At 44.6% G+C, this 22560-nt stretch overlaps 2 protein-coding genes across 6 annotated transcripts in view; both read right to left on the minus strand.

Moving 5' to 3' along the window:
* SCAPER (S-phase cyclin A associated protein in the ER) overlaps positions 1–4932 on the minus strand; it is a 178058-nt gene extending 173126 nt beyond the window's left edge. For 3 of the 4 annotated variants that reach the window (XM_036277973.1, XM_036277976.1, XM_036277977.1), the window contains exon 1: positions 4898–4922. The gene's annotated coding sequence lies outside the window, so the exon portion shown is untranslated. Of the gene's footprint in view, positions 1–4897 lie in introns of all 4 variants that reach the window. The other variant, XM_036277975.1, reaches the window with a different exon arrangement.
* A 1832-nt stretch (positions 4933–6764) lies between these two features.
* On the minus strand, positions 6765–22560 carry RCN2 (reticulocalbin 2). 2 transcript variants are annotated; one of them, XM_036278107.1, is made up of 7 exons: positions 22426–22560; positions 22096–22201; positions 19621–19817; positions 13039–13152; positions 10105–10201; positions 8283–8422; positions 6765–7712 (listed from the first exon to the last, which is right to left on the minus strand). In XM_036278107.1, exons 1-7 carry the CDS (start codon positions 22558–22560, stop codon positions 7560–7562), a joined length of 942 nt encoding a protein of 313 aa, XP_036134000.1. In that variant the 3' UTR covers positions 6765–7559. The 2 variants fall into 2 exon arrangements, with proteins under 2 accessions (XP_036134000.1, XP_036133999.1); XM_036278106.1 differs by having other exon boundaries at positions 7408–7712; positions 8283–8425.

Here is a 22560-nt window from a genome sequence, read left to right on the forward strand (position 1 = left end):
ATATAGTATGTTTTAAATATTCCATGCTCTCCACGAAAAATTAAATGGATGCCCGGTCAGTGTGGCTCAGTGGATTGAGCGTTGTCCCGTGGACAGAGAGGTCCTGGTTCAATTCCCAGTCAGGACACATGCCTGGGTTGCAGGCTCAATCCCCAGTAGGGGGCGTGCAGGGGGCAGCTGGTCAATGTTTGTCTCTCACATAGATGTTACTATCTCTCCTTGTTCTCTAAAAATAAAATCAATAAAAACATATATTGTTTTAATTAAATGGAAGAGTACCTGAATAGTGCATGATATCCCAACCCAGAGGCTTCAACAAACTTTTTACTACCACTTATAAACACACACAAACACCTTCTATCCTCAGTTTACACGTTTAACTAAAACAAGTTTCATGAAGTAATGTGTATCTCTGTTGTGTGAGATGTACTCTGATATTTCCTTCATTATTCTTTTTTTTTTTATCCTCATCCGAGGACATTTTTGCATTTGTCTTCAGATAGAGTGGGAGGGAGAAAGGGAGGAAGAAAGAGAGAGAAACATCGACGTGAGAGAGACACATCAAGTGGCTGCCACCAGCATGACCCCAACCAAGGCCAGGGACAAACTGCAACTGAGGTACATGCCCTTAGCAGGAACCAAACCCGGGACTCTGTGGTCCGCGGTCCGATGTTCTAACCGCTGAGTCAAACCGGCCAGGGCTATTCTATTTTTCTTAAATACTACTTTCACTGAATTGATTTATGAATCCCAACCCAGTATATGAAACCCAGTATGTGTAAACTCTTCTTAGGAACTTCCACAAAGTGAGATTTTATCAGAATATCTTTTCATGGAAACTACTTAATGTAGCCAGACCTTTGCTCAGAGAAATCCAAAGCAGAAAAACCAGACAGAACACAAAGGAACAGGGAAATCACTAGAAAGAATGGCTTCTACCTGTAAGAAAAGCCGATGACCAAAGACAAGCAGGCAGTAATTGGAACCAAACCTTCTGAGTTGAGAGCCCGGATCATCTATCCTTTGTCAAGTGAATGTGCTCCTTTTAAATGCATTTTTACAACTAAAAACATAGGTGCAAATAAAAACTTCATATACAAGTGTTCGCAGAAGTATTACCGATAATAGCCAAAAAGTGGAAAGCACTCAAAGGTCCATCAACTGATGTGTAAAAAAATTAGGATACCCATCAGTGGAATATTACTCGGCCATCAAAAGGAAAAAAGTGTTTATACACGGTACAACATGGATGAACCTTGAAAACATAACGCTAAGTGAAAGAAGCCAGTCACAAAAGACCACATATTGTATAATTACACTTATATGTAAAGTCTAGAATAGACAGTCCATAGGGTCAGAAAACCGATCACTGGAAAACAAGAGTGATTGCCAATGAGAACAGGTTTTTTTTTTAATATATATTTTTATTGTTGACAGTATTACAAATGTCTCCCATTGGCTCCCCCTACGCCTTTTACGCCCCCTCCACCCAGCTCCTGCAAGTACAGGGTTTCTTCTGAGGATGGTGAAAATATTCTACAAATCATCACAGTGATGGTTGCACAACTCTGAATACATTGAAAAACCATTTTTTTAAGTGGGTGAATCCTACAACATGAATTATAGCTCAGTAGAGCCTATTTTTTTTTTTTAATCCTCACCTGAGGACAGTTTTCCATTGACATTTTTTTTAGAGTGGAAGGGAGGGATGGAGAGAGAAAAAAACATGATGTGTGAGAGACACGTTGATTGGTTGCGTCCTGCATGACCCCAATGGGGGCTAGGCATCAAACCAGCAACCAAGGTACGTGCCTTTGACCAGGAATCAAACCTGTGACTGACTGGTCTGTGGGCTGACACTGTAACCGCTGAGCCACACCGGCCAGAGCAAGCTGTAATATTTTTTAGAAGCAGTGCCTCTGTTCACAACCCTCCAAGGCCTCTCCATCTCAAAGTAAAAGACAAACTCTCACAGTAACCTACCACACCCTAAACTTTCCAGCTTCCCTGACCTCTCTGACACCTACTCCTCTCCTCCCTGATGTTTGTCCATTCCACTTCGGCCACACTGTTCCTCTTCATGGTCCCCAACATGCTACACATGCCTGCTGAGCCCATCTGGAACACTCGTCTTTGCTCACATCACTTTCCCAGTAAGGCCTTCCCAAGCACTCTGACAGACTGCAACCCGTTCACTGGGACTCCCGGCACGGGCACTCTCGTCCCACTACTCCTCTAGAGCGCTTGGCACTTGACATTATGTACTTAGCTGATAGACTGTCTCATCTCTCCCAACGAGAATGCAAGCTCTGTGGCGTTTGGTTTTGTTATTGCTACAGCCTCAGAACACAGAGCAAGCAGTACGTGGCATTAAGTAGGCAGTAACTGTTCAGTAATGAATGAAACACACTCGAAAGAATCTCTGCTCACCACATTCCTTTCCTTTCACATTCTTCATATTCAAAGCCTATCAAACCTTCAAGGCCAGTTCAGAAGTGACCTTCATAAAACCTACTCTGACGTCCCCAGCTGACAGCGATCTTCTTCATCTGAATTCCCAGACTTCATTCATATTCTTTACATCTAAAAAGTGGGGGAAGGCATGATCTAGTAGAAAGAGAACATGGAGGCACTGAAATCCACCAAATCACTATGGCTTTGATAGTCATTTAACCTCTTTGAGCATCGGTCTGCTCATCTATAAAAATGAAGACTGGGAATTTACCCAACAGAAATAAAAACATATTTTCCACACAAAGATCTATATACAAATGTTCAAAGCAGCTTTATTCATAATACTCCATAACTGAAATCAACCCAAATATCCATCAAAAGAAGAGATAATCAAAGTGTGGAATATCCACATACTAGAATAGAAAGGCACGAACTGATACACACAACCAAAGGGCTAAATATCAGACACTGTGTTCAGAAGAAGAAACTGGACACAAAAGCATATGTGCTATATGATTCCATTTATATGAAGTGTAGAACATGCAAAAGTAACCTGAGGTGAGAAACATGGGAGGGCTGCCTTGCTTGAAGGGGAGCACTAAGAAGGGGCACGAGATAGAAATGTCCTACACATTTCCATCACAACTACATATAATGTCGCTGATACTTACTGAACTGTCCGCTCAAAAAGCGGATGCACTTTTTTATATGTAAATTATACCTCGATTAAACTGAATTTTGAAAAGGGGCACATAGCTCAGGCGGGAAAACGAAGGCTATCCCTAACTTACAAAGTTGCTAGAAGGATTAATGAGACGCATATATACTGAACTCAGCATGTGAGGAAGAGTGCACACCGACACGGGGCGGGATCCCTACTTCGCCCAGTATTAGTTACACAGCCTTGCACAAAGTCCCTCAATCCCTCGGAACTGAGGCTTTCTCTTCTGTGAAGACAGTGACATCTATTTACATAAGTGGCAGCATATAAGAGATGGCTCAGTGAACACAGTATCTGACACCCAACACGCACCCAGGTAACTTTTATGTAACATATAAAGCCTGGCACACAGTAGATGCTCAGCAAGTGTTATCCTCTTTCCCCAATTCTCTTGCAGGAGTTTTCTCCTCCACTACGTTTAAGAGAAGTACAGGATCAGTACCTGCACCTTCTCTTTCACATTCTTAAGAGTGTCTGCCAACGGGGGGCACTCCACGGAGATTTGAAGGAAGGACGCCAGCTGAATGGCTTGTTGACGAAGAGGGGTCCGCAGACAGAGCCGTGTTCAGGGCGGTGAGAGCACTGTCACCGGGTACTAGTGAAGCCCTAGCACAGACGGTATTCAAGTCTGTGCTTGAGACACGATACCCTTTGGACCGCAGTCACCAAAGTTACTGGTAAATGCATCTGTGCGGTCACACTGATTGAGCTTCCGTGAAAACCCAGCAGGAGACCCCTAACCCAGGAGGAGGTGAACCAGACACTAAAGGAGGCAGCTGGAGGGGGCGGAGTGGACGGGAGGAGTAAGCAGGTGCTCAGGGCGCCCTCGGGCCAGGAGAGTCCCAAAAGCTTCACATCGGGTCCCTCTCCCCGCGCCGACCGACCGGTGGAGAACGTTTCCCTACTTGACAGGTGAGGAAACCACGCCCCAGAAGCAGGCACCACCTGCCCAAGGGCAGGGAACGGAGCTGGGGTTCAAACCAGACCAGTCTGCTTCCCAAACCACCCCATCCCACGTCGCCCCACGAGGCCGCTTCCAAATCATTAGCCACCGGCCCTGCGATTAGGGACTGCCCGGCCCTCCTGGTATTACGGTTCCGGCCAGGTCGACAGGGGTGGGCATCACGAGGCCCCCACGCGGGTTCAGCGGCAGTCAGTCCACAGGGAGAAGACGGAGGGCAGGGGCCGGGGCACGACTGCAACCTGGGGGCGACAACGGCCACCCGTCCCCGGTCCGGGGGTTCCCGCGGGGCCGAACCCCCTTCTGCTTCAGTTTCCCCGCCCGGCCCGCCCTCGGGGTGCCGGAGCCTGTCAGCGCGGCGAGCCGGGCGCGTACAGCAGACCCAGCGGCGCGGCCGTCCCTCAGGGACCCGGCACCGGCGGAGCCGTGGGCGCAGGTGCGGCTCCGGCCCGCCTCCCGCCCGCTCCCTCCCGCCCGGGGGCGAGCCTGGGGTCCGCTCGCGCCTCCGGGCTCCGTCCCCGCCGCGTCAGACCGAGCGCAGGGCGGCGAGGACCCCCGGGAGCCCCGGGCCGCCCGGCCCGCAGCGCCTGAGACGCCCGGGCCCGCCCCGGCGGCCGGCTCCCCTCCCCGCGCCGCGCTCCCCGCTCGCCGCCCGCACGCCCAGCCCGGCGAGGGGAAGGCGTACCCCACCGCCGCCACCGCCGCGCCCCGGGCCCGCCGCCCCGCCCGGTCCGCTCGCCGCGCAGCCCGCGGACACTCACCCCTGCGCGCGGGCGGCGCCGAGCGTCCCGCCGGGAATGGGGCGGGGCGGCGACGCACCACGTGACGCGCACTCGGGACGCGCGCAGGCGCAGCCGTCCCACTCCCGCCCGGGGCCGCGGGGGCTCGTCCCGGGCGCCTTCGCCCGAGTCCCCGCGGAGCCGCGTGGGTGGCCGAGAGGACGCGCGACAGCACACGGACCCGAGAGCTAACCGCGCTGAGGGCACTTCTGAGTCCCGGGCGGGGATGCCGTGCGGGCCGTAACCGCTCCGTCCGGCGGGACGCCCGGCTGGCCCCTCCCCGGCCACGCGCGGGGGTGGGATCCGGGGCTCCCGTGGGCGCTGTGGAGACGCCCACCGCAGGTTTTCCCCAGCTGACGCCAACAGGAGACCCCGTTTCGGTGAGGCGCCGTGGAGGCCGCCCAGCTGCAGCCTGCAGCCAATCTTCATGGGAGGTGCACGCGGGGCCGCGGGCGCCGAAGGTCTGGGCTCCTCCGGGTCGAGGGCAGGAACCTGGGCTGCGGGTCCATCCCGGCGGCCCGTCCACGTGTCTCTCTCTGCCTCCCCCGCCCCAAACATCAATGGAAAATGTCCTCCCGTGAGCATTAAACAAAAGGCCAGTCTGCGTTGGGTCAGGTCAAGTCCACTGCGGGTCCGGAGACCTCCGCGTGGTCGGTCGAGGCCACTTGGTCCGTGTGGCCCTGTAGCTCCCTGGCCTGGGCCGACACACTGCGAACACGCAGGGCTGAGCGGTGCCAACCGCCCTTGTCTATGCCCAGCGCTGGGAAGCTAACTTCCTCTATGCCGGGAAGGGAACGAGCACTGCCACCACGGTCCTTGCACCTGCATGAAATCACGGCCGAGTTTTCAATGCCAATTCTTAGCTCGTTAAGATTAAAATAACATCCTTATCTGATGACCTCACCATGCTGGCAAAGATTTTGGACAGTCCAGCAAAACAAATGGTGAGCATGCTGGTCAAACTCCTCACTTCACACACCCCAACTTTAGTGACGCTCAGTGACAGATGACGGATGGTAATGGTGCATCTTCCATTCTACTGCTATGGCCAGATGGGTGTGGTAAAGTCAAATGAACACCAGGGTCGGTTAGCTGTCATTAACTGTGCCGGTTAAGTCTGCGTTCACGCCTCACGTCGGCAGAGGCGAGCAGAGAAGTTGGAGGCGGCAGCCAATTCTACCAGAAAGGAGCGTCCACAGCTGAGCTCCCTTAATACTGTCCGTGCTTACGTAGGAGACTTTAATCAGGAAACATATTAACAGAAATGGTAAAACTATCTGTGGGTCTGAGCTATGCAAACATAAATTCCTCACCTTTTCACCTTTCTTATTTCCCACAAACGTAATAGGTTGAGCTACTGAATAGTCAAAACTGACCATTTCAGTGTGCGGATGTGCTTATCAAATGTGATTTTAATTTCAGTATAACTGACATTGAGCTCTACTGGTGTTTTTTTGTTTTTTTTAAATCCTCACCCAATGATCTTCTTCCATTGAATTTTAGAGTGAAAGGTGGAAGACAGGGAGGAAGGGAGAGAGAGAAACATCGATGTGAGACACATTGGTTGCCTCCACATGACCCCGACTAGGACTGGGTATCAAATCTGCAACCGAGGTACTTGCCCTTGACCGGAATCAAACCCTCAACCATTCGATCCTCAGGTCAACACTCTGACCGCTGAGCCAAACCGGCCAGGGCTCTACTGGTGATTTCAACCTGTGTAATTCCTACCATCACTTTCAGCCCCAAACAGCAAGACCACATTTGCTACCACAGCAACTGAAATGTATCAGGTATACATTCAACTATAGTAGGATTCTTTTATTTTAAAAAAAGGAAAATACAAATCTAGAACAAGAATAATTTAATAGAGTTTTGAAACACTCACTACCAAAATACAGGAAGGGATGAGGCAGGATAATGTATAATACAACAAAACCTATGCAAAATTCAAGGTTTACCAGTGAGATTAAAGAAAAACAAACAAACATTTAAAAAGATAGGACATTTCATTTTCGATCAGAGTTCTAGACAATGTCAAGTCCCACACACAGCACAGCTATAGTTACACATTAAATACAATTACTATCTATACGTATGCAAAAATATAGTTCTATTTCATACAATAAACCCATTATAGAAACCATTTTAAAAGTAAGCAGAACTTCTCAACTTATATGTGAGGTATAGTCCTTCTATAGGTTCCTTTAAAGGTTTTAAAACAAAACGCTACATCTAAAAACAATGTCCTCCCATTGGTTCCCAAATTAATGCTACTTAAACAAAGAAAAAGTGATAGCTCAGTCACATACTCCTTTAACGTTGTTCAGGCATCTCTAAAATGGTCCACCTGTTCAAGTGGAAACAGAACTCAAGATATTCCACAATGGATTACTAAACAGATGGCGTATTTCAGAAAGACTCCATTGTCTTATGGCACAGCATTGTTTTCTCCAATACATTTTGAAATAAATACCATGGTTTTGTTTTCCTCCTAGAAGGCCAAAATTACTGTCTACATTAAGATATATGACTGTGGTAAGACTTCAGAGTGGAAAATAACCTCATCAATATTTTGTCACAAAAGTGATGCTGGTAACACATTATAAAAGGAGCCAGTACTCTACTCAGATATACCCAGGGATTAAAGCTCATCATGATAGAAATATTCATCATGAAGCTGTCGGCCATAATCTGTGGCTTCACTGGTAAGAAACAAGTCTTGGTTCTCCAGAATCTCTGCTTCAGAGAGCTTTCTGTCACTATTCAAATCCATTTCATCGATGAGGTGAAGAGCCTTTAACACAAAACAAAAAGGGTCAAATGCACTAAATATTTTCAGCAAGATGTTCACGTTTGAATGCGATTTGATTTGTCAAAAACATATTTTTATTCATTCATAGTTTGCATCATATTTTCAAAGGAGTCTGTGACCAATAAAAGAATCACTGATCAAAATTATTACTCCATACTCATTATTGTATCTAAAAATATTACACATTATCTCCCTTCCTAATTTCTGCTAGGTTCTGCCTCCATTCAACACAAATCTGACTAAGAGTATCTCAAAGTTAAGCAAATGAGTAGCGCCCATTTTGAGTCCCTACAGGCAAATACGAATTTTATTATTCTATCCCCTGTGCTATCAAATTAATACATGATACAATCTTAACTTCCTTGTCCCCTTGACCATCTAAAACAGTTCGTAGATTTAAATCAGAAATAGCAATACATTGATCCTAAATAAATAGGACCAATAAATAAAATAATAAATACTATTTCTTTCTTTGGCTTAAAATGTTGAACTTCCTTTCCTATCAACAGCAACAAATAAGCAGGGGGAAAGAAGTCACTGTGTAGCACTCACCTCTTCTTGGGCAATGCCCTGATTGTTGGGCACTACCCAAGATAACAACTCTTGAGGATCGAGTCTGCCATCGGCATCTTTGTCATAATCATTCAGGAATCTATCTTTCTCAACAAGTATCCACTCTGGATCTTCATTTGCTGCTTAACATATAAACAACAAAAACAACAGTAATTATACATACACAAAAATATCACATGTATATAATAAGTCTGATACAGTGTATACCTTGAATAAAGGGAATGAGTTTAAAGCCTACTACATAACGGATTCCCAAACAGAAATACTTAACAGAAAAGTGCTAAAATAAGTACAAAAATAGTAATTTTCAAAAGTGACAAAGAGGTCTAAACAACTGAGTTTTTAAATCGTTGCATATTATCACAAACTAGTGATTTTGTTAACTGCTACTTGTTCTGATATCTGGTTTTTCCAAATTTGATCTCAAGTCATGTTTTTATGTATGTCACATGCCTATATAAAGCTTCCTATATGTTCTTACACAGCAATGCCACGTTTCATTTTAAAGTGACATTCACACCCAGCTTGTGTGGCTCACTGGTTGAGTGTCAACCCACGCACCAAGAGGTTGCAGGTTGTGGGCCCAGGTTGTGGGCCCCATCCCCAGTGTGGGGCGTGCAGGAGGTGGCCAATCGGTGTTCTCTCTCATAGATGTTTCCATCTCTCTCTCCCTTATTCTCTCTAAAAAAATCAAGAAAAAAAATTTTTTTAATAAATTGACTTTCACAATAAGGGATGCCTTTAAGAGACAATTCTGATAAAGTCAACTATTTATAAAAAGTGCTGCATATACAAAGGCTTCAAATTTCAAGCAATCATAAGTCAACTTCCCTGGTCTACACCAGTATTACAGTCGTCTCTTGCCACTTCACACTTCGACTTTCGCAGCTTCACTCTATTGCTTTTTTTCCAAATACTATACTATACAGTCGTCCCTCATTTATTGCACTTAATCCCTTCTAGACTCTAGCGGTTGCATCTGGCATTGAAGGATTCCTGGGGTGCTTGAATACATAGGCCTAAAGACCATTCATACAGTAATTTTAATTATAATACAGGGGTGTATAATTGACTCAGACAACCAAGCACACGCTGTATCATTTTCACTGTCTCGATCAACTTTTTAATGAATATATTTGAAAAAACCGCAATAGAGTGAAGCTGGGAAAATCAAAGCGAGAAGTGGCGAGGGACACTATATAAATAAAGAATGCTGCTTCGCCGTAATTTATCGCGGTAGAGTCTTGAACTGATTAACTGTGATAAACGAGGGCTGACTGTATTAGTATTTTATATTTCTTTCTCTTTTAAAATTTTTTTCTTCATTGATTTTTAGAGAAGGGGGAGAGAGAGAGAGAACATCGACTGGCCACCTCCTACCTGCCCCCCCAACTGGGGATCAGGCCCACAACCTGGGCATGCGTCCTGGCCAGGAATTGAACCAGCGACCTCTTGGTGCATGGGTCGACACTCAACCACTGAGCCACACTAGCCAGGCTATTTCTTTCTCTTTTAAGGTCTATATCCCAAGACACAGAATTTTGTTTTAAAATATCAACCTTTACTTGCTTCCTCATTGACTTGATAATCATATTATATTTGTCTGCAAAGAAAGACATATGTTAGAATGTAGACACGGGACTAAAGTGAGCAAGGCAGCCTTCCCAGGTGAGCAGTTAAGTCCCTCAGCGTTGCTTGTTCAACTCAGCAGAACAAGTAGAAATCAGGCAAGTTCTTGTTCCATTTTCTTTCTTCTGTAATTCCATGTGTCCCTCTCCTCACACACCTCCAGGCTGCTTACCTGGATCCCGCCTGTAGTCACCAAGAAATTCTTCCAAACTAACAAATCCATCACCATTTTTGTCATGTTCTTCTAAAGCCTCTTCAATGACAAATTCCTGTTGCATAAAATAAATTAGGAACAAAATGTTCAATCCTACCACCATTTGAATCACTCCTACTACAGAACTTCGTTAGGAATAATCATTTTAATTGTCTACGCTTGCAAAGACTGGAATGAAGCAGAAATAATCAATACCAAATATCACATCCAACATCCTTAAGCTTCTGCTAAGAACCCCACCCTCTCCAGCAACCTCAGCACTCACCCACATTCCTCTCCCCTCAAGGTCCCATTTCTCACTACCCTAGTCTTCTGTAACTCACTTTTCCTCCAGTCCCTTAACAACCCAGAACCTTTATCTCAGATCTCTTTGCATAGAACTATGTTCTACCTCCAGACCTAAAATGAGTCCAGACCCCATAAATCCTCAACCTCCTTGCTTCCTCTTCTGCCAAGTCTACCTGCTGGCTGCTTAAGAACTCCTGTCACCTTCCTATACCCGCCCGCCCTCTTCCTATCATGATGCCCCCACCCAGGACATGAGATGTCCACCTTCTCCTCCACCCCGAGTCATCGAGTCTAAAAAAGATAGACAGATAAGCCTGGTCCTTACACACTTGCCATCTCAGCAGGCTCTTGCTGCGGCTAGGAGCTTGCCTCTGCCTCAGTCCCTGACATGTATCTACAGCTATTCTTTGAAGCCTCCCCTTTCTTTGAACCTTTCCACAACTCATCCAACACTCTCGGCAAAGACCCTCTCCTGTTTCTGAACACAGTACACTTCTGAAACGCGCCCTTGTTTACTAGCACTGGATCCTCAACCTTGAATCACATCGACTTATATGCCTATCCACTCCTTCTCCTGACCTCAGGAGTTAAAGCTCGCTCATCTCTTCTCTGAGGCAGAGCCTTTGCTGTGCTCCTGGACCCCGCACTTTGCTGAGAGCCTTTTTCCACACTGCCCTCGGCCTCTCCTAAGGCTGCCCTCTGCTCCATCAGCTCTGTGCCTTTACACATTCATATCCTACGACTTTGCTGCACATCCAACCATCTTGGTTTCTAGGCCTCCTTGCCTAGCTTCGCACAGGTGACAGCTACTGTTATTTCCTCACTAATGCTGGTGCCTTTCGTTCTGGATTCTAGAATCACAACTGTAATGAAAATATATCCTCAAAAGTCTCTCAATTTAGTCAAATCCAGAGGCTCCATCTACATGTGTATGAAATACACTTACATGCAATTTGCTGGCTTTTTTAACTAGGTATTACAGATTTTATACACAGAAATCAGGAAATCTGAACCTGCAGATCCAAAGATTCGTTTTAGAGGGAGGCTCTGAGAATCTCTTGAAATTATAATCCGGTATTTGGTGTGTATGAGCATATGAGATTTTCCTACGACAAAGTCCATAGTTTGCATCCTATTTTTAAGGAGTCTGTGATCCAATCAGAGTTAAGAACCACTGATCCAAAAAAAAAAAAAAGAATCACTGATCAAAATGATTATTACTCCATGCAAGTAATCCTCTTAGGCAACAACATTATTTCAATAGTGTTGCCATGGCTAAGATAATTTATGGAACTGCATGAATTTCTTTAAATTCTTACTTTCAATGCAAAGTAGAACCACTTAGTTGATCTTGGATCCTTTCCTTTTCCTATATACGCCCTTACTGGGAAGAAGGGCAAACAGGAGATGCCGAAGGTGCTCTGAACGAGACGCCACTGTACAGTTGGCCACACTTCTAGGGCTGCCGTCAACTCCACCTCACCACCATCACCCCACTATCCTGGCAGCACACCAAACCTCCAGTCACCCCTACTCTTCTCTTCCAACACTTACTGCCTCACTCAACATTCCTGTTTATACTTTCTTCAAATGTTGATCAAATCGATTTCATTCCATCGCCACATCAACCCAGAACAAATACGTAACGCCTAAATCATGCCATCGCCGTCACTGGTCATCCCCTTCTCGAGGTCCAATCGCTCCTTACTTCCCAGAGAAACAGATCCAGCATCCTCTGTCTCCCGCGACAGGGTTTGAGTGCCTTGTCTCGACTGAGCTTTGGCTTCATCAAAGCGTGCCCACTACTGTTCCTAAACTAGGTCATGTACTTTGTGCCAAGTGAGAAGTCAAAGCCTCACAATGGTAAAAGAAGCCGCGCTATTGGTGTTGTCCTGCCACTGAGCAACAGAGAGATGCATGTGATCATGACCTATTCAACAACAGCTCCAACTCCCCTCCCTGAAACACCCAGAGCGCAATGCCACACAGCTGGGGCTGATGCCAGGCAACAGACCTCCCCAGAAATGTGCAGTCTGTTTTTTAAAGCTACTATGGTATATTAATCTCTGCTCTCCAATATAATAATCTTTGCTCTCAAGAAGCTTGCCACCTCCTAGCAGGACTCATCAATGTTTGCTGAGTTAAACCTCAACACAAAAGTTGCTGAAGACTTGGTGTCTCTTTTAAGCACGTACCACGGGGGGACAGGACTCTTGACGCCCCAAGTTGCAAAGACATTACTAGTCGTTAGCAGATGTGCTTGTACCACCCCATGAACAGAGATGCAAATGTGATACGTTTTCCAAGACTAAAAGTTTTCACAAGTGATGCTGTATACTAAATAGGAAGGTTGAATGTTTTTAATGTAGAAAAACCACAGAAAAGTCTGAAAGCCAGGGGAAGAGTGATGCTCAAATATATTACAGAGATTTTTTTTTTTTAATTCAGTCCTTTACCTTCTCCCTCCCAATAAACACCCCCCACTCCCAGAAATCCTCCTTCCCAGTCCAACTCTTAAACGGCGAAAACGTGGGATCTTCCTGTCTCTTAAAATTGTGATTGCTATATAATTCATATTAATGACTTAAAACTTTCTATCCTTACCGTCATATAATCAACTTCTTCAGGATGCTCAAAAGCAATAAATTCTTCAAGACTCAAACCATGCAATGAATCCTGGTTAGCTTTTTCAAATCGCTTCTTGTCCTTTAAGTGAAGCTTGGGAGATTAAATATTGAACATGTTTAAAGTCTCATCATAACATGGAACCATAAACAATACTTTGAAAAATACAAGCCACGTGAAATCTAGAGTAGAGTTTCATACCTTACTTTATCTTCATATCATCCCTTTGAAGGTCATCTGGGCAAACAACATTTATTAGAAGCAGCCCAGGGACAGATTCTACCATCACAGACTCAGATCTGAATTCCATCAATGCCACTTACTAGCTGTGTGACTTAAGGCAAATTGCTTAACTTCCCTGGTTTCCTCAACTATAAAATCGGGACAATCTAACAACAAAAGCAAAAGTAAACACGTGGGCCCTGGCTGGTGTGGCCCAGTTGGTTGGGTGTCATCCCAGGCACCAGAAGGCTGCCAGTTCACTTCCAGGTCAGGGCACAGGTGCCGGGTTGTGGGTGCAATCCCCAGTAGGTGGCATGCAGGAGGCAGCCGATGGATGTCTTGCTCTCACATTGATATTTCTCTCTCTCTCTCTCTCTCTCTAAAAAAAAAAAAAAATCCACAAGTGGGACTACATCAAACTAAAAATCTTCTGCACAGCAAAGGAGACCATCAACAAAATGAAAGACAACCTAATGAATGAGAGAAAATACTTGCAAATCACATATCTGATAAGGGGCTAAAAGAACTCATACAACTCAACAACAACAAAAAAACCTGTTTAAAAATGGGCAGAAGCCCTGCCCTGGCCATTTTGTTCAGTGGCTAGAGCATCGTCCGATGGACTGGAGAGTCCTGGGTTCGGTTCCCGCTAGGGGGTCACGTACCTCGGTTGCAGTTTGTCTCCGGCCCTGGTTGGGGTCGTGTGGGTGGCAACCACTTGATGTGTCTCTCTCACATGGATGTTTCCCTCTCTCTTCCTCCCTCTCTCCCCACCCCCCCACCCCCATCTGAAGATAAATGCAAAAATGTCCTCAGGTGAGGATTAAAAAGGAAAAAAATTGGCAGAAGCCCTGCCAGCTTGGCTCAGCGGTTAGAGCATTGGCCCGCAGACCAATGAGTGCAGGTTCGATTGCTGTCAAGGGCATGTACCTCAGCTGTGGTTCATCCCCGGCCCTGGTCGGGGGTCGTGCGGGAAGCAACTAGTTGATGTGTCCCTCTCACATCATGTTTCTCTCTCTCTCCCTCTCACTCCCTCCTACTCTATCTGAAGATAAACAGAAAAATATCCTTGTGTGAAGATTAAAAAAATAAAAATAAAAACGGGCAAAATATCTGAAAACACATTTTTCCAAAGAATACACAGAGATGGACAACACACACGTGAAAAGATGGTCAACATCACTAATCATCAGAGAAATGCAAATTAAAACAGCAATAAGATATCAACTCACACCTGCTACAATGGCTGCCAACAATAAATTAACCAGCATGTGCTGGCGGGGACAAGGCGGAAAGGCAGCCTCGCGTGCTGCTGGTGGGCTACACACTGTCGCAGCCAATACGGGAAAGAATACGGAGGTTCCTCAGATGTGCGCAACAGAACTGTGACATGATTCAGCTATTCTCCTGTGCATTTGTCCAAAGAAAACAAAAACACAACTCCAGCCCTGGCCGGTTTGGCTCAGCGGTTGGAGCGTCAACCTGCGGTACAGAGAGACCCATGTTCGGTTCCCGCTAAGGGCATGTACCTCGGTTGCAGTTTGTCCCTGGCCCTGGTTGGTTGTGTGGGTGGCAGCCACTCGATGTGTCCCTTCACATCAATGTTTCTCTCTCTGTCTCTTCCTCTCTCTCCCTCCCGCTCTATCTGAACAAAAAATGGAAAAATGTCCTCGGGTGAGGATTAAAAAAAAAAAAAAACACAACTCCAAAAGATATATGTACCTTATATCCACTGTAGCTTTATTTACAATGGTCAAGATATAGAAACAGCCCTGGCCGGTTTGGCTCAGCGGTTGGAGCATTGGCCAGCGGACTCGAGAGTCCTGGGTTCAGTTCCCGCTAGGGGCACGTACCAAAAAAAAAAAAAGATATAAAAACAATCTAAGTGCCCATCGGTGGCTGCCTGGGTAAAAACAATTGTGCTACGTATTTAAAATGGAATATTATGCAGCCAAAAAAAGAGAATGAAATCTTGCCATTGTGTTAACATGGACCTCAAGGGCATTATGCTAAGTGAAATACGTCAGACAAAGAAAGGCAAATACTGTATGATCTTTCTTTTTTTTTTTTTTAAACTTTTTATTTATTAATTTGTTTTTGTTACAGATGTTTCTCATTTTTCCCCCATTGACACCCTCCTCCCCTTACCCCCGCCCCATCCCCATTTTTGTTGTCTCTGTTCATTGGTCATGCATACATGCATGTAAGTTCTGTGGTTTATCTCTTCCCTCATGTATGATCTTTCTTACATGTAGAAACTCAAAACAAAAACACACACAACCAAAAACAAAAACCAAGCAGATATAGAGAACGGACTGTTGGCTGCCAGAGTTGGGGGGGTAACAGAAATGAGTGAACTATTTTTGTGTTTGTTTTTATAGTTTAAGTAAATTGAATAATTTATCATTCAAAAAATAAAAATTAATGAGCATAGTGTAAGGAGCCTCTGGGACAACTTCAAGCATGCCAACATTCGCATCATGGGTGTGCCAGAAGGAGAAGAAAAAGAGCAAGAAATTGAAAACCTAGTTGAAAAAAATAATGACAGAAAACTTCCCTAGCTTGGTGAAGGAAACGGACATACAAATCCAGGACCCAAACAAGATGAACCCAAAGAGGCCCACACCAAGACACATCACCATCAAAATGCCAAAGGTTAAAGACAAAGAGAGAATCTTAAGAGCAGCAAGAGAAAAGCAGTTCATTACCTACAAAGGAGCTCCCATAAGACTGTCAGCTGATTTCTGAAAAGAAACTTTGCAGGCCAGAAAGGACTGGCAAGAGATATTCAAAGTGATGAAAAGCAATAACCTACAACCAAGATTATCCTGCAAAGCTAGCATTTAGTATCAATGGACATATCAAGAGTTTCCCGGACAAGAAAAAGCTAAAGGAGTTCATCACCACTAAACCAGTATTATATGAAACGTTGAAGGGTCTTCTTGAAGGAGAACAACAAAAATATGAACAATAATACGGCAATTAATACATATCTATCAACAATTGTATCTACAAACAAAATGAGCAAGCAGAACAGAAACAGACTCATCGATACAGAGAACTTGTTGTTGCTTGCCAGATGGGAGGGCGTTGGGGGAATGGGTGAAAAAGATGAAGGAATTAAGAAATACAAATTGGTTGTTAGACTGATGAACCTCAAAGGGAAGGGGGGGGGAGGGTGGGAAGAGACAAGACAAAAAACTGCTATGCATATATGTATAACAAATGAACACAGACAACAGTGTAGGGAAGTCAGGAGGGTGGTGGGATTGGGGAGGAGGGGGTCAATGGGGGAAAATGGGGGGATATCTGTAATACATTCAACAATAAAGATAAGTTAAAATAAAAATAATAATAAAATCTCTATTAAGCGACTGGGATGCATTATTAAACCTTAAGTAGTAAGTATTTAATAAATGTTACAAATTACTATTAACAGAAAAACTGACATTAAATGATTTGTGTTTATTCTTGCTATGCCATTTTAAAATTGTTTCTGGTCTTCAAAATGACTTTCCAAAAACAAACTAGCAGGTTTCAGAAATAGTCCTCTCATGAGAATATTTTTGATATATGTACATAATATCTGGAAGTTCATTCTTAAGACTCTTTATAGCACTAATTCTGTATGTTCAGATATAAACACATCAAAAGCCAAAATTTGAGGTTAAACACACTTGTGTCACTTTCTCACACCTATCTCCCTTCTGTTAGAAAGTACACACTCAAGTAGTAAATCAAGTAGCAAGCAGCTGTTAGAGACAAGGGTGCTTTTAATTAATTTCTCAAAGCTAATTCTGTAATCAAGAACCTTGGAAGTCAACAGTGTTACACAGCTAGTCCTGTATAAAGTCTACTTTGAGAATTTCTGGGAATAACTCTTCTTTCTATAAACTGATGTGTGTTAAACTGCATATTTTTAAAAAGCTAATTTTCAAATATTTTAGCAGCTTTTTAATTCATGTGTTTCACTGATAAACTTAGAATAAGGTTAGGTAGCACTCACTGAAACATTTCTTTTACAATGACTGATTTACAGAGAAGCTCCATTCCTTCCCCCCAAAATTCATCTTTTGCACATTCAGATTCCAATGCCTTGTTATACTCACCCAATTCTGACAGAAAAGAAAAAAACAAAAAACTTGTTTCCAAATTTTTATCTTCATGTTTCATGATTTTAAATAACTAGACCTAGTAATTTACCCTTTTATGTTCAGGGTTAACATAGGCAAAAATAGACAGGCAAGAACTTGATGTGCTTTGCTGAGTCAATCAAGTTCTTCCTGAGTAAACCACTATTCAAAATACTGAGTGCTTAGATTTCCTTATGAAAGAACCCTTGATTTGGAGCAAAAAGGTCCATGTTTCAGCAGAGAGAGCTGAATTTGGCCAAATATGCCTATAAAGAAAGGATCCCTTTCAACAAACTGAGATTTCTTTAAAAAAGGAAAAAGTCACTTTCTGCTTCACATTTCTCAGATTTAATAATGTGATTTTTGAAAGCAGTTCTATTCATGGTCATTTGAAGAACAATTTAAGTGCAACTCGTATTCAAGAAGCCGATACATAGAAAGACTGCTTTTCCAAAGTGGCACATTTCTGAAAAGATAATACAAAAGACTGTTTCCTAAAACCTCTACACTCTTTCCTTCTGTATAAAAACTTTGTATTCTAGTGGGTGACAGAAAACGCTACATACAGTAGTAAACAGAAACTACCAAGTCATTTATCTTTATATCACGCAGAAACTTGTCAGCAATGAAATTGCCATGTTTGGGTAGGCTGGTGATTTTACACGAAGAAATATATAATTTGTGTGATACCAGAACAAAAGTCTAGGTTTTAAAAATTCTGGTTAAAAAAAATTAAAAATTGCCCTGGCCGGTTTGGCTCAGCGGTTGGAGCATCAGCCTGTGGTACAGAGAGGGTTCGGTTCCTGCTAAGGGCACTTACCTCGGTTGCAGTTTGTCCCCGGCCCTGGTTGGTCGTGCGGGTGGCAGCCACTCGATGTGTCCCTTCACATCGATGTTTCTCTCTCTCTCTCTTCCTCTCTCTCCCTCCCACTCTATCTGAACAAAAAATGAAAAAATGTCCTTGGGTGAGGGGAAAAAAAAAAATTAAAAATTAATAAATAAATAGAGCATGCATTTAAACTAATTAAACCATGAGACACAACAGAACTACAGTGATACAGAAATCTTCAAAAATGAGTCAATACAGCCAGGGAGTATTCAGTTCCTCAAAAAATTAAAACAGTGCTACCCTATGATCCAACAATTCCAATTTCACTTCTGGGTACACAGCCGAAAGAATTGAAAATAGGGTCTCCAACAGATACTTGCACACCCAGTTCATAGCAGCATTATTCATAATAGCCAAAAAGTTAAAGCGACCCAAGTGTCCATTTATAGATGAAGGGATAAATAAAATGTGGTATATACCTACACTGGAGTATTGTCCAGTCTTTAAAAGGAAATTCTGACACACGTCACAGCATGAGTGAACCCCGAAAACATTATGCTAAGTGAAATAAACTGGTCAGAAAAACAGAACGGATGATGCTGTTGTGACCCCACTTCCATGGGGCACCTAGAGCAGAAACCAGAGACAGCAAGCACAGTGGTGGTGGCTGGGGCAGGAAAGGGAACAAAGAGGTTAGAACCTCTGTTTCAGCTCTTCCAGGTGAAACACTCTGGATGCTGACTGCGTGACAACGTAAAGGTACGACCACTACTGAGCTGCACACTTAAAAATGGCTAAAAGGCCCTGGCCGGTTTGGCTCAGTGGTTAGAGCACTGGCCTACGAACCAGAGACCCGGGTCCGGTTCCCACTAAGGGCGCGTGCCTCGGTTGCAGTTTGTCCCCGGCCCTGGTTGGTCATGCAGGTGGCAGCCACTCGATGTGTCCCTTTCACATCGATCTCTCTCTCTCTCTCTCTCTCTCTCTCTCTCTCTCTCTCTTCCTCCCACTCCGTCTGAACAAAAAATGGAAAAATGTCGAGTGAGGATAAAAAAAAAAAAAAAAATGGCTAAAAGAGTAAATTTTAGGTTATGTGTATTTTACCACAGTTGAAAAACATTTTTTAAAGAGTTAATTTATATAAAACAATGTGTTTAAAAATGGGACTGGGCCTCTTATAGTCTTCTTAGTAAATATGACATAAAACTGATTGTTCATTAACACAAAAAAATAAAATACCAATACATATTCAAACTACACTAAAAAAAGCAACTCTGGAAATGAGGACAAATGACACAGGTGAGGAAAGAGATGCGGTAGGAACTTTGGGGTCCAAAATAAGATAACGAGTCTGGTCAAAGGGCTATGCAGCGCACTCACCTGCCTGAAAGACTCCTCTTCTGCGTCATCCAGAGGGGTGTTCTCATCAAAGTCAATCACACGATCATACATCTGAATGTTGTATTCATCCCATGACACGCTCCCATCACTGTTTTTATCATATTCAATAAACTGTTGTTTCGCTTCTTGCATAGCATAATGTTTAAAAGACATCTGAATCCATGAACTGAGTTCACCTACGAGAATTTCCCAGAACACAATAGACGTTAACAGTAATTCTCATACTTAGGATTTCTAAATCACCTCTAAAACAAAACAAAATAAACCTCCAGCCCTGCCACTGTGGCTGTGGATTGAGGGTCATCCCACTAACTGAGAAGTCCCAGTTCGATTTCTCATCGGGGCACATGCCCAGGTTTCAGGCTCGATACCCAGTAGGGGGCATGTAGGAGGCCGCTAATCGATGTTTCTATCTCTCTCTCCCTTCCTCTCTCTCTTAAAAGAAAAAGAAAACATTTCTTTTCTTTTAATGATCTGTGCATTTAATTTCTGACTACAGAATCTACCTAACAGCACTCGGATTTTTTTGGTTTAAGTAACAGATATTAAAAACAGAATTAAGATCAGATTTGGAGATTTGGATTCCAGTGCGGGCTTTGCCACTTATTGGAGAAAGGCATTTACCCCTCTGGGCTTCAGTTTCTTCTACAAAGGAAGGTGGACAACATGTTTCCAGGGCCCCTACTAGCTGTAATAATTTGTGATCAACATAATTCGCATGCAACAGGTTTTTTTCTACTTGTTTGTAAAAGAGGCAAATTCTGCCCTGGCCGGTTTGGCTCAGTGGTTAGAGCGTCGGCCTGCGGTCCAGGGAGACCCGGGTTCGGTTCCCGCTAAGGACCTGTACCTCGGTTGCAGTTTGTCTCTGGCCCTGGTTGGTCGTGCAGGTGGCAGCCACTCGATGTGTCCCTTTTACATCGATGTTTTTTTCTCTCTCTCTGTTCCTCTCTCTCCCTCCTACTCTATCTGAACAAAAAATGCAAACATGTCCTCAGGTAAGGATAAAAAAATTTTTAAAAAAGAGGCAAATTCTTATCATTCTAAAATATATATATACATATATATATTTATATTACAAGAGCAGTAAGTCACTTAATGCCTTAAGTTGGATTTTGGCATATTTCTCTACAATGAATCATATTGCTGACACTGATAAAAGTCATACTGAAAAGGGCAGGAGGAAATACTGGAATAAGAAAACCAATCATAGTAAGACACTAGCCATAGTTATAAAAAGTGTTAATCACGATTGCTTTGTTCTGACTGAAGAAGAGCCCTTTCTGAACTGGCTGGGAGGTGTACACCTTGGGAGCTTACCTCAGGAACGCTGTCCATTCTCCTAATCTGATGACATCATGGAAAGATTAACAACCTGATTATCGGAACATTGGACCCTGGACCCATGACTATGACTCACTGGAGACCAGCCCCCAGGCCCCCAGGCCCCATTCCTCCCCTTTGCCAGAAACCTTTTACAATCCCACCCCCCAAACCCCACATTCCTCCACGCATGCTGTAACCATTTTATCCATTTTCTTTCCTTTTTGCCTAACTGCCTTTTCTCAAGTGGTCATTGTCTTTCTACCCTTTAAAAGCTGCTGGCAAGTGGGGGGGGGGGGGGCAGATTTTCCAGAACAACCCACTGCTCTCACATACTACCAGCAATAATGGAATAAATGCTCATAAAAGATTCAAACTTGTCTCTGTTTAATTGGTTCAAGTAGTGACAGGCAGCCTGGACCCATTCCTTGTCTGGTTTCAATATGAGGAATAGGGTGTTTGCTCAAGGTGTGATTTGCGCATCATGTAGGGTCAATGGTGTTTATGTATTATTACAAAAAGCACCCAGTTTTACTGGGTATCCTATGTCTAAAGACTTCCAGGTTTACCAGAGGGAAGGGTGTAGGGGACAATAAAGGGTAAAGGGGGTCAAATATAGCCCTGGTCGGTTTGGCTCAGCAGTTTGAGCGTTGGCCCTTGGATCAGAGTCCCGGGTTCAGTTCCCGCTCAGGGCACTTACCTTGGTTGCAGTTTGTCCCCAACCCGGTGGGGTCTTATGGGTGGTAACCAGTCGATGTGTCTCTCTCACACCGATGTTTCTCTCTCTCTTCCTCCCGCTCTATGTGAAAATAAATGCAAAAATGTCCTACGGGGAGAATTTTAAAAAAGGGGGGGTCAAATATAGGGTGATGGAAGATTCTACTTCGGGTGGTGGGCACAACGATGTGTCAGAGAACTGCACACTTGATACCTCTGTGATCTCATAAACCAACGTAAAAGTTACCCCAACAAATTCAATTTAAAAAATAACGATTTCCAGGTGTGAAACCTCCCATGGCCCCTCACGCTCTCCCAGTACCCCCATGTGCAGAGCATGAGCACAGGCCCGGACACCCCACCCCTTCTTCAGGGCTTGTTTACGTGTCCATTGTTAGGCGTGCAGGGCGTCCTTACTTTCGGTGAGAAAACCATCTGAGTCCGAGTCGATTTTCTTGATGATTGACTTCAGCCTTTTGTGCTGCTCTTCGGGGGTGAGTTTAACGTATTCGTCCACTTCTTCCTTTGGAGGGGGAGCGACACACAGGGGTCAAGCGTTACTACCAGTGGAGCAAGATGGTGGAGACCAACATAGCCAGCAGCAGCCTCCCAGCGAGGGCGGCGGCCAGGCCGGCGATCCGGACCCCGTCCCCGCACGGCCTCGGGAGGATGGAAGGGCCCGGGCCCCTCGACAGCGCGTCCCGCCCGGCGCCCAGTCAGGCCGCCCGCCCCCGGCCAGGCCCTCACCTGGCCGCCCAGCAGCGCCTCCCGGTCGTAGTCGGCGCGATGCTCGCCCTGCGCGTCCCCCGCGCCGGCCCCCGGGGCGCTCAGCAGCAGCAGCAGCAGCGGCGCCAGCGCCGCGGGGCTCGGGCCCAGCCGCAT

Source organism: Molossus molossus, unplaced genomic scaffold (genome assembly GCF_014108415.1).
Source record: "Molossus molossus isolate mMolMol1 unplaced genomic scaffold, mMolMol1.p scaffold_m16_p_24, whole genome shotgun sequence".
NCBI classification, from domain to species: domain Eukaryota; kingdom Metazoa; phylum Chordata; class Mammalia; order Chiroptera; family Molossidae; genus Molossus; species Molossus molossus.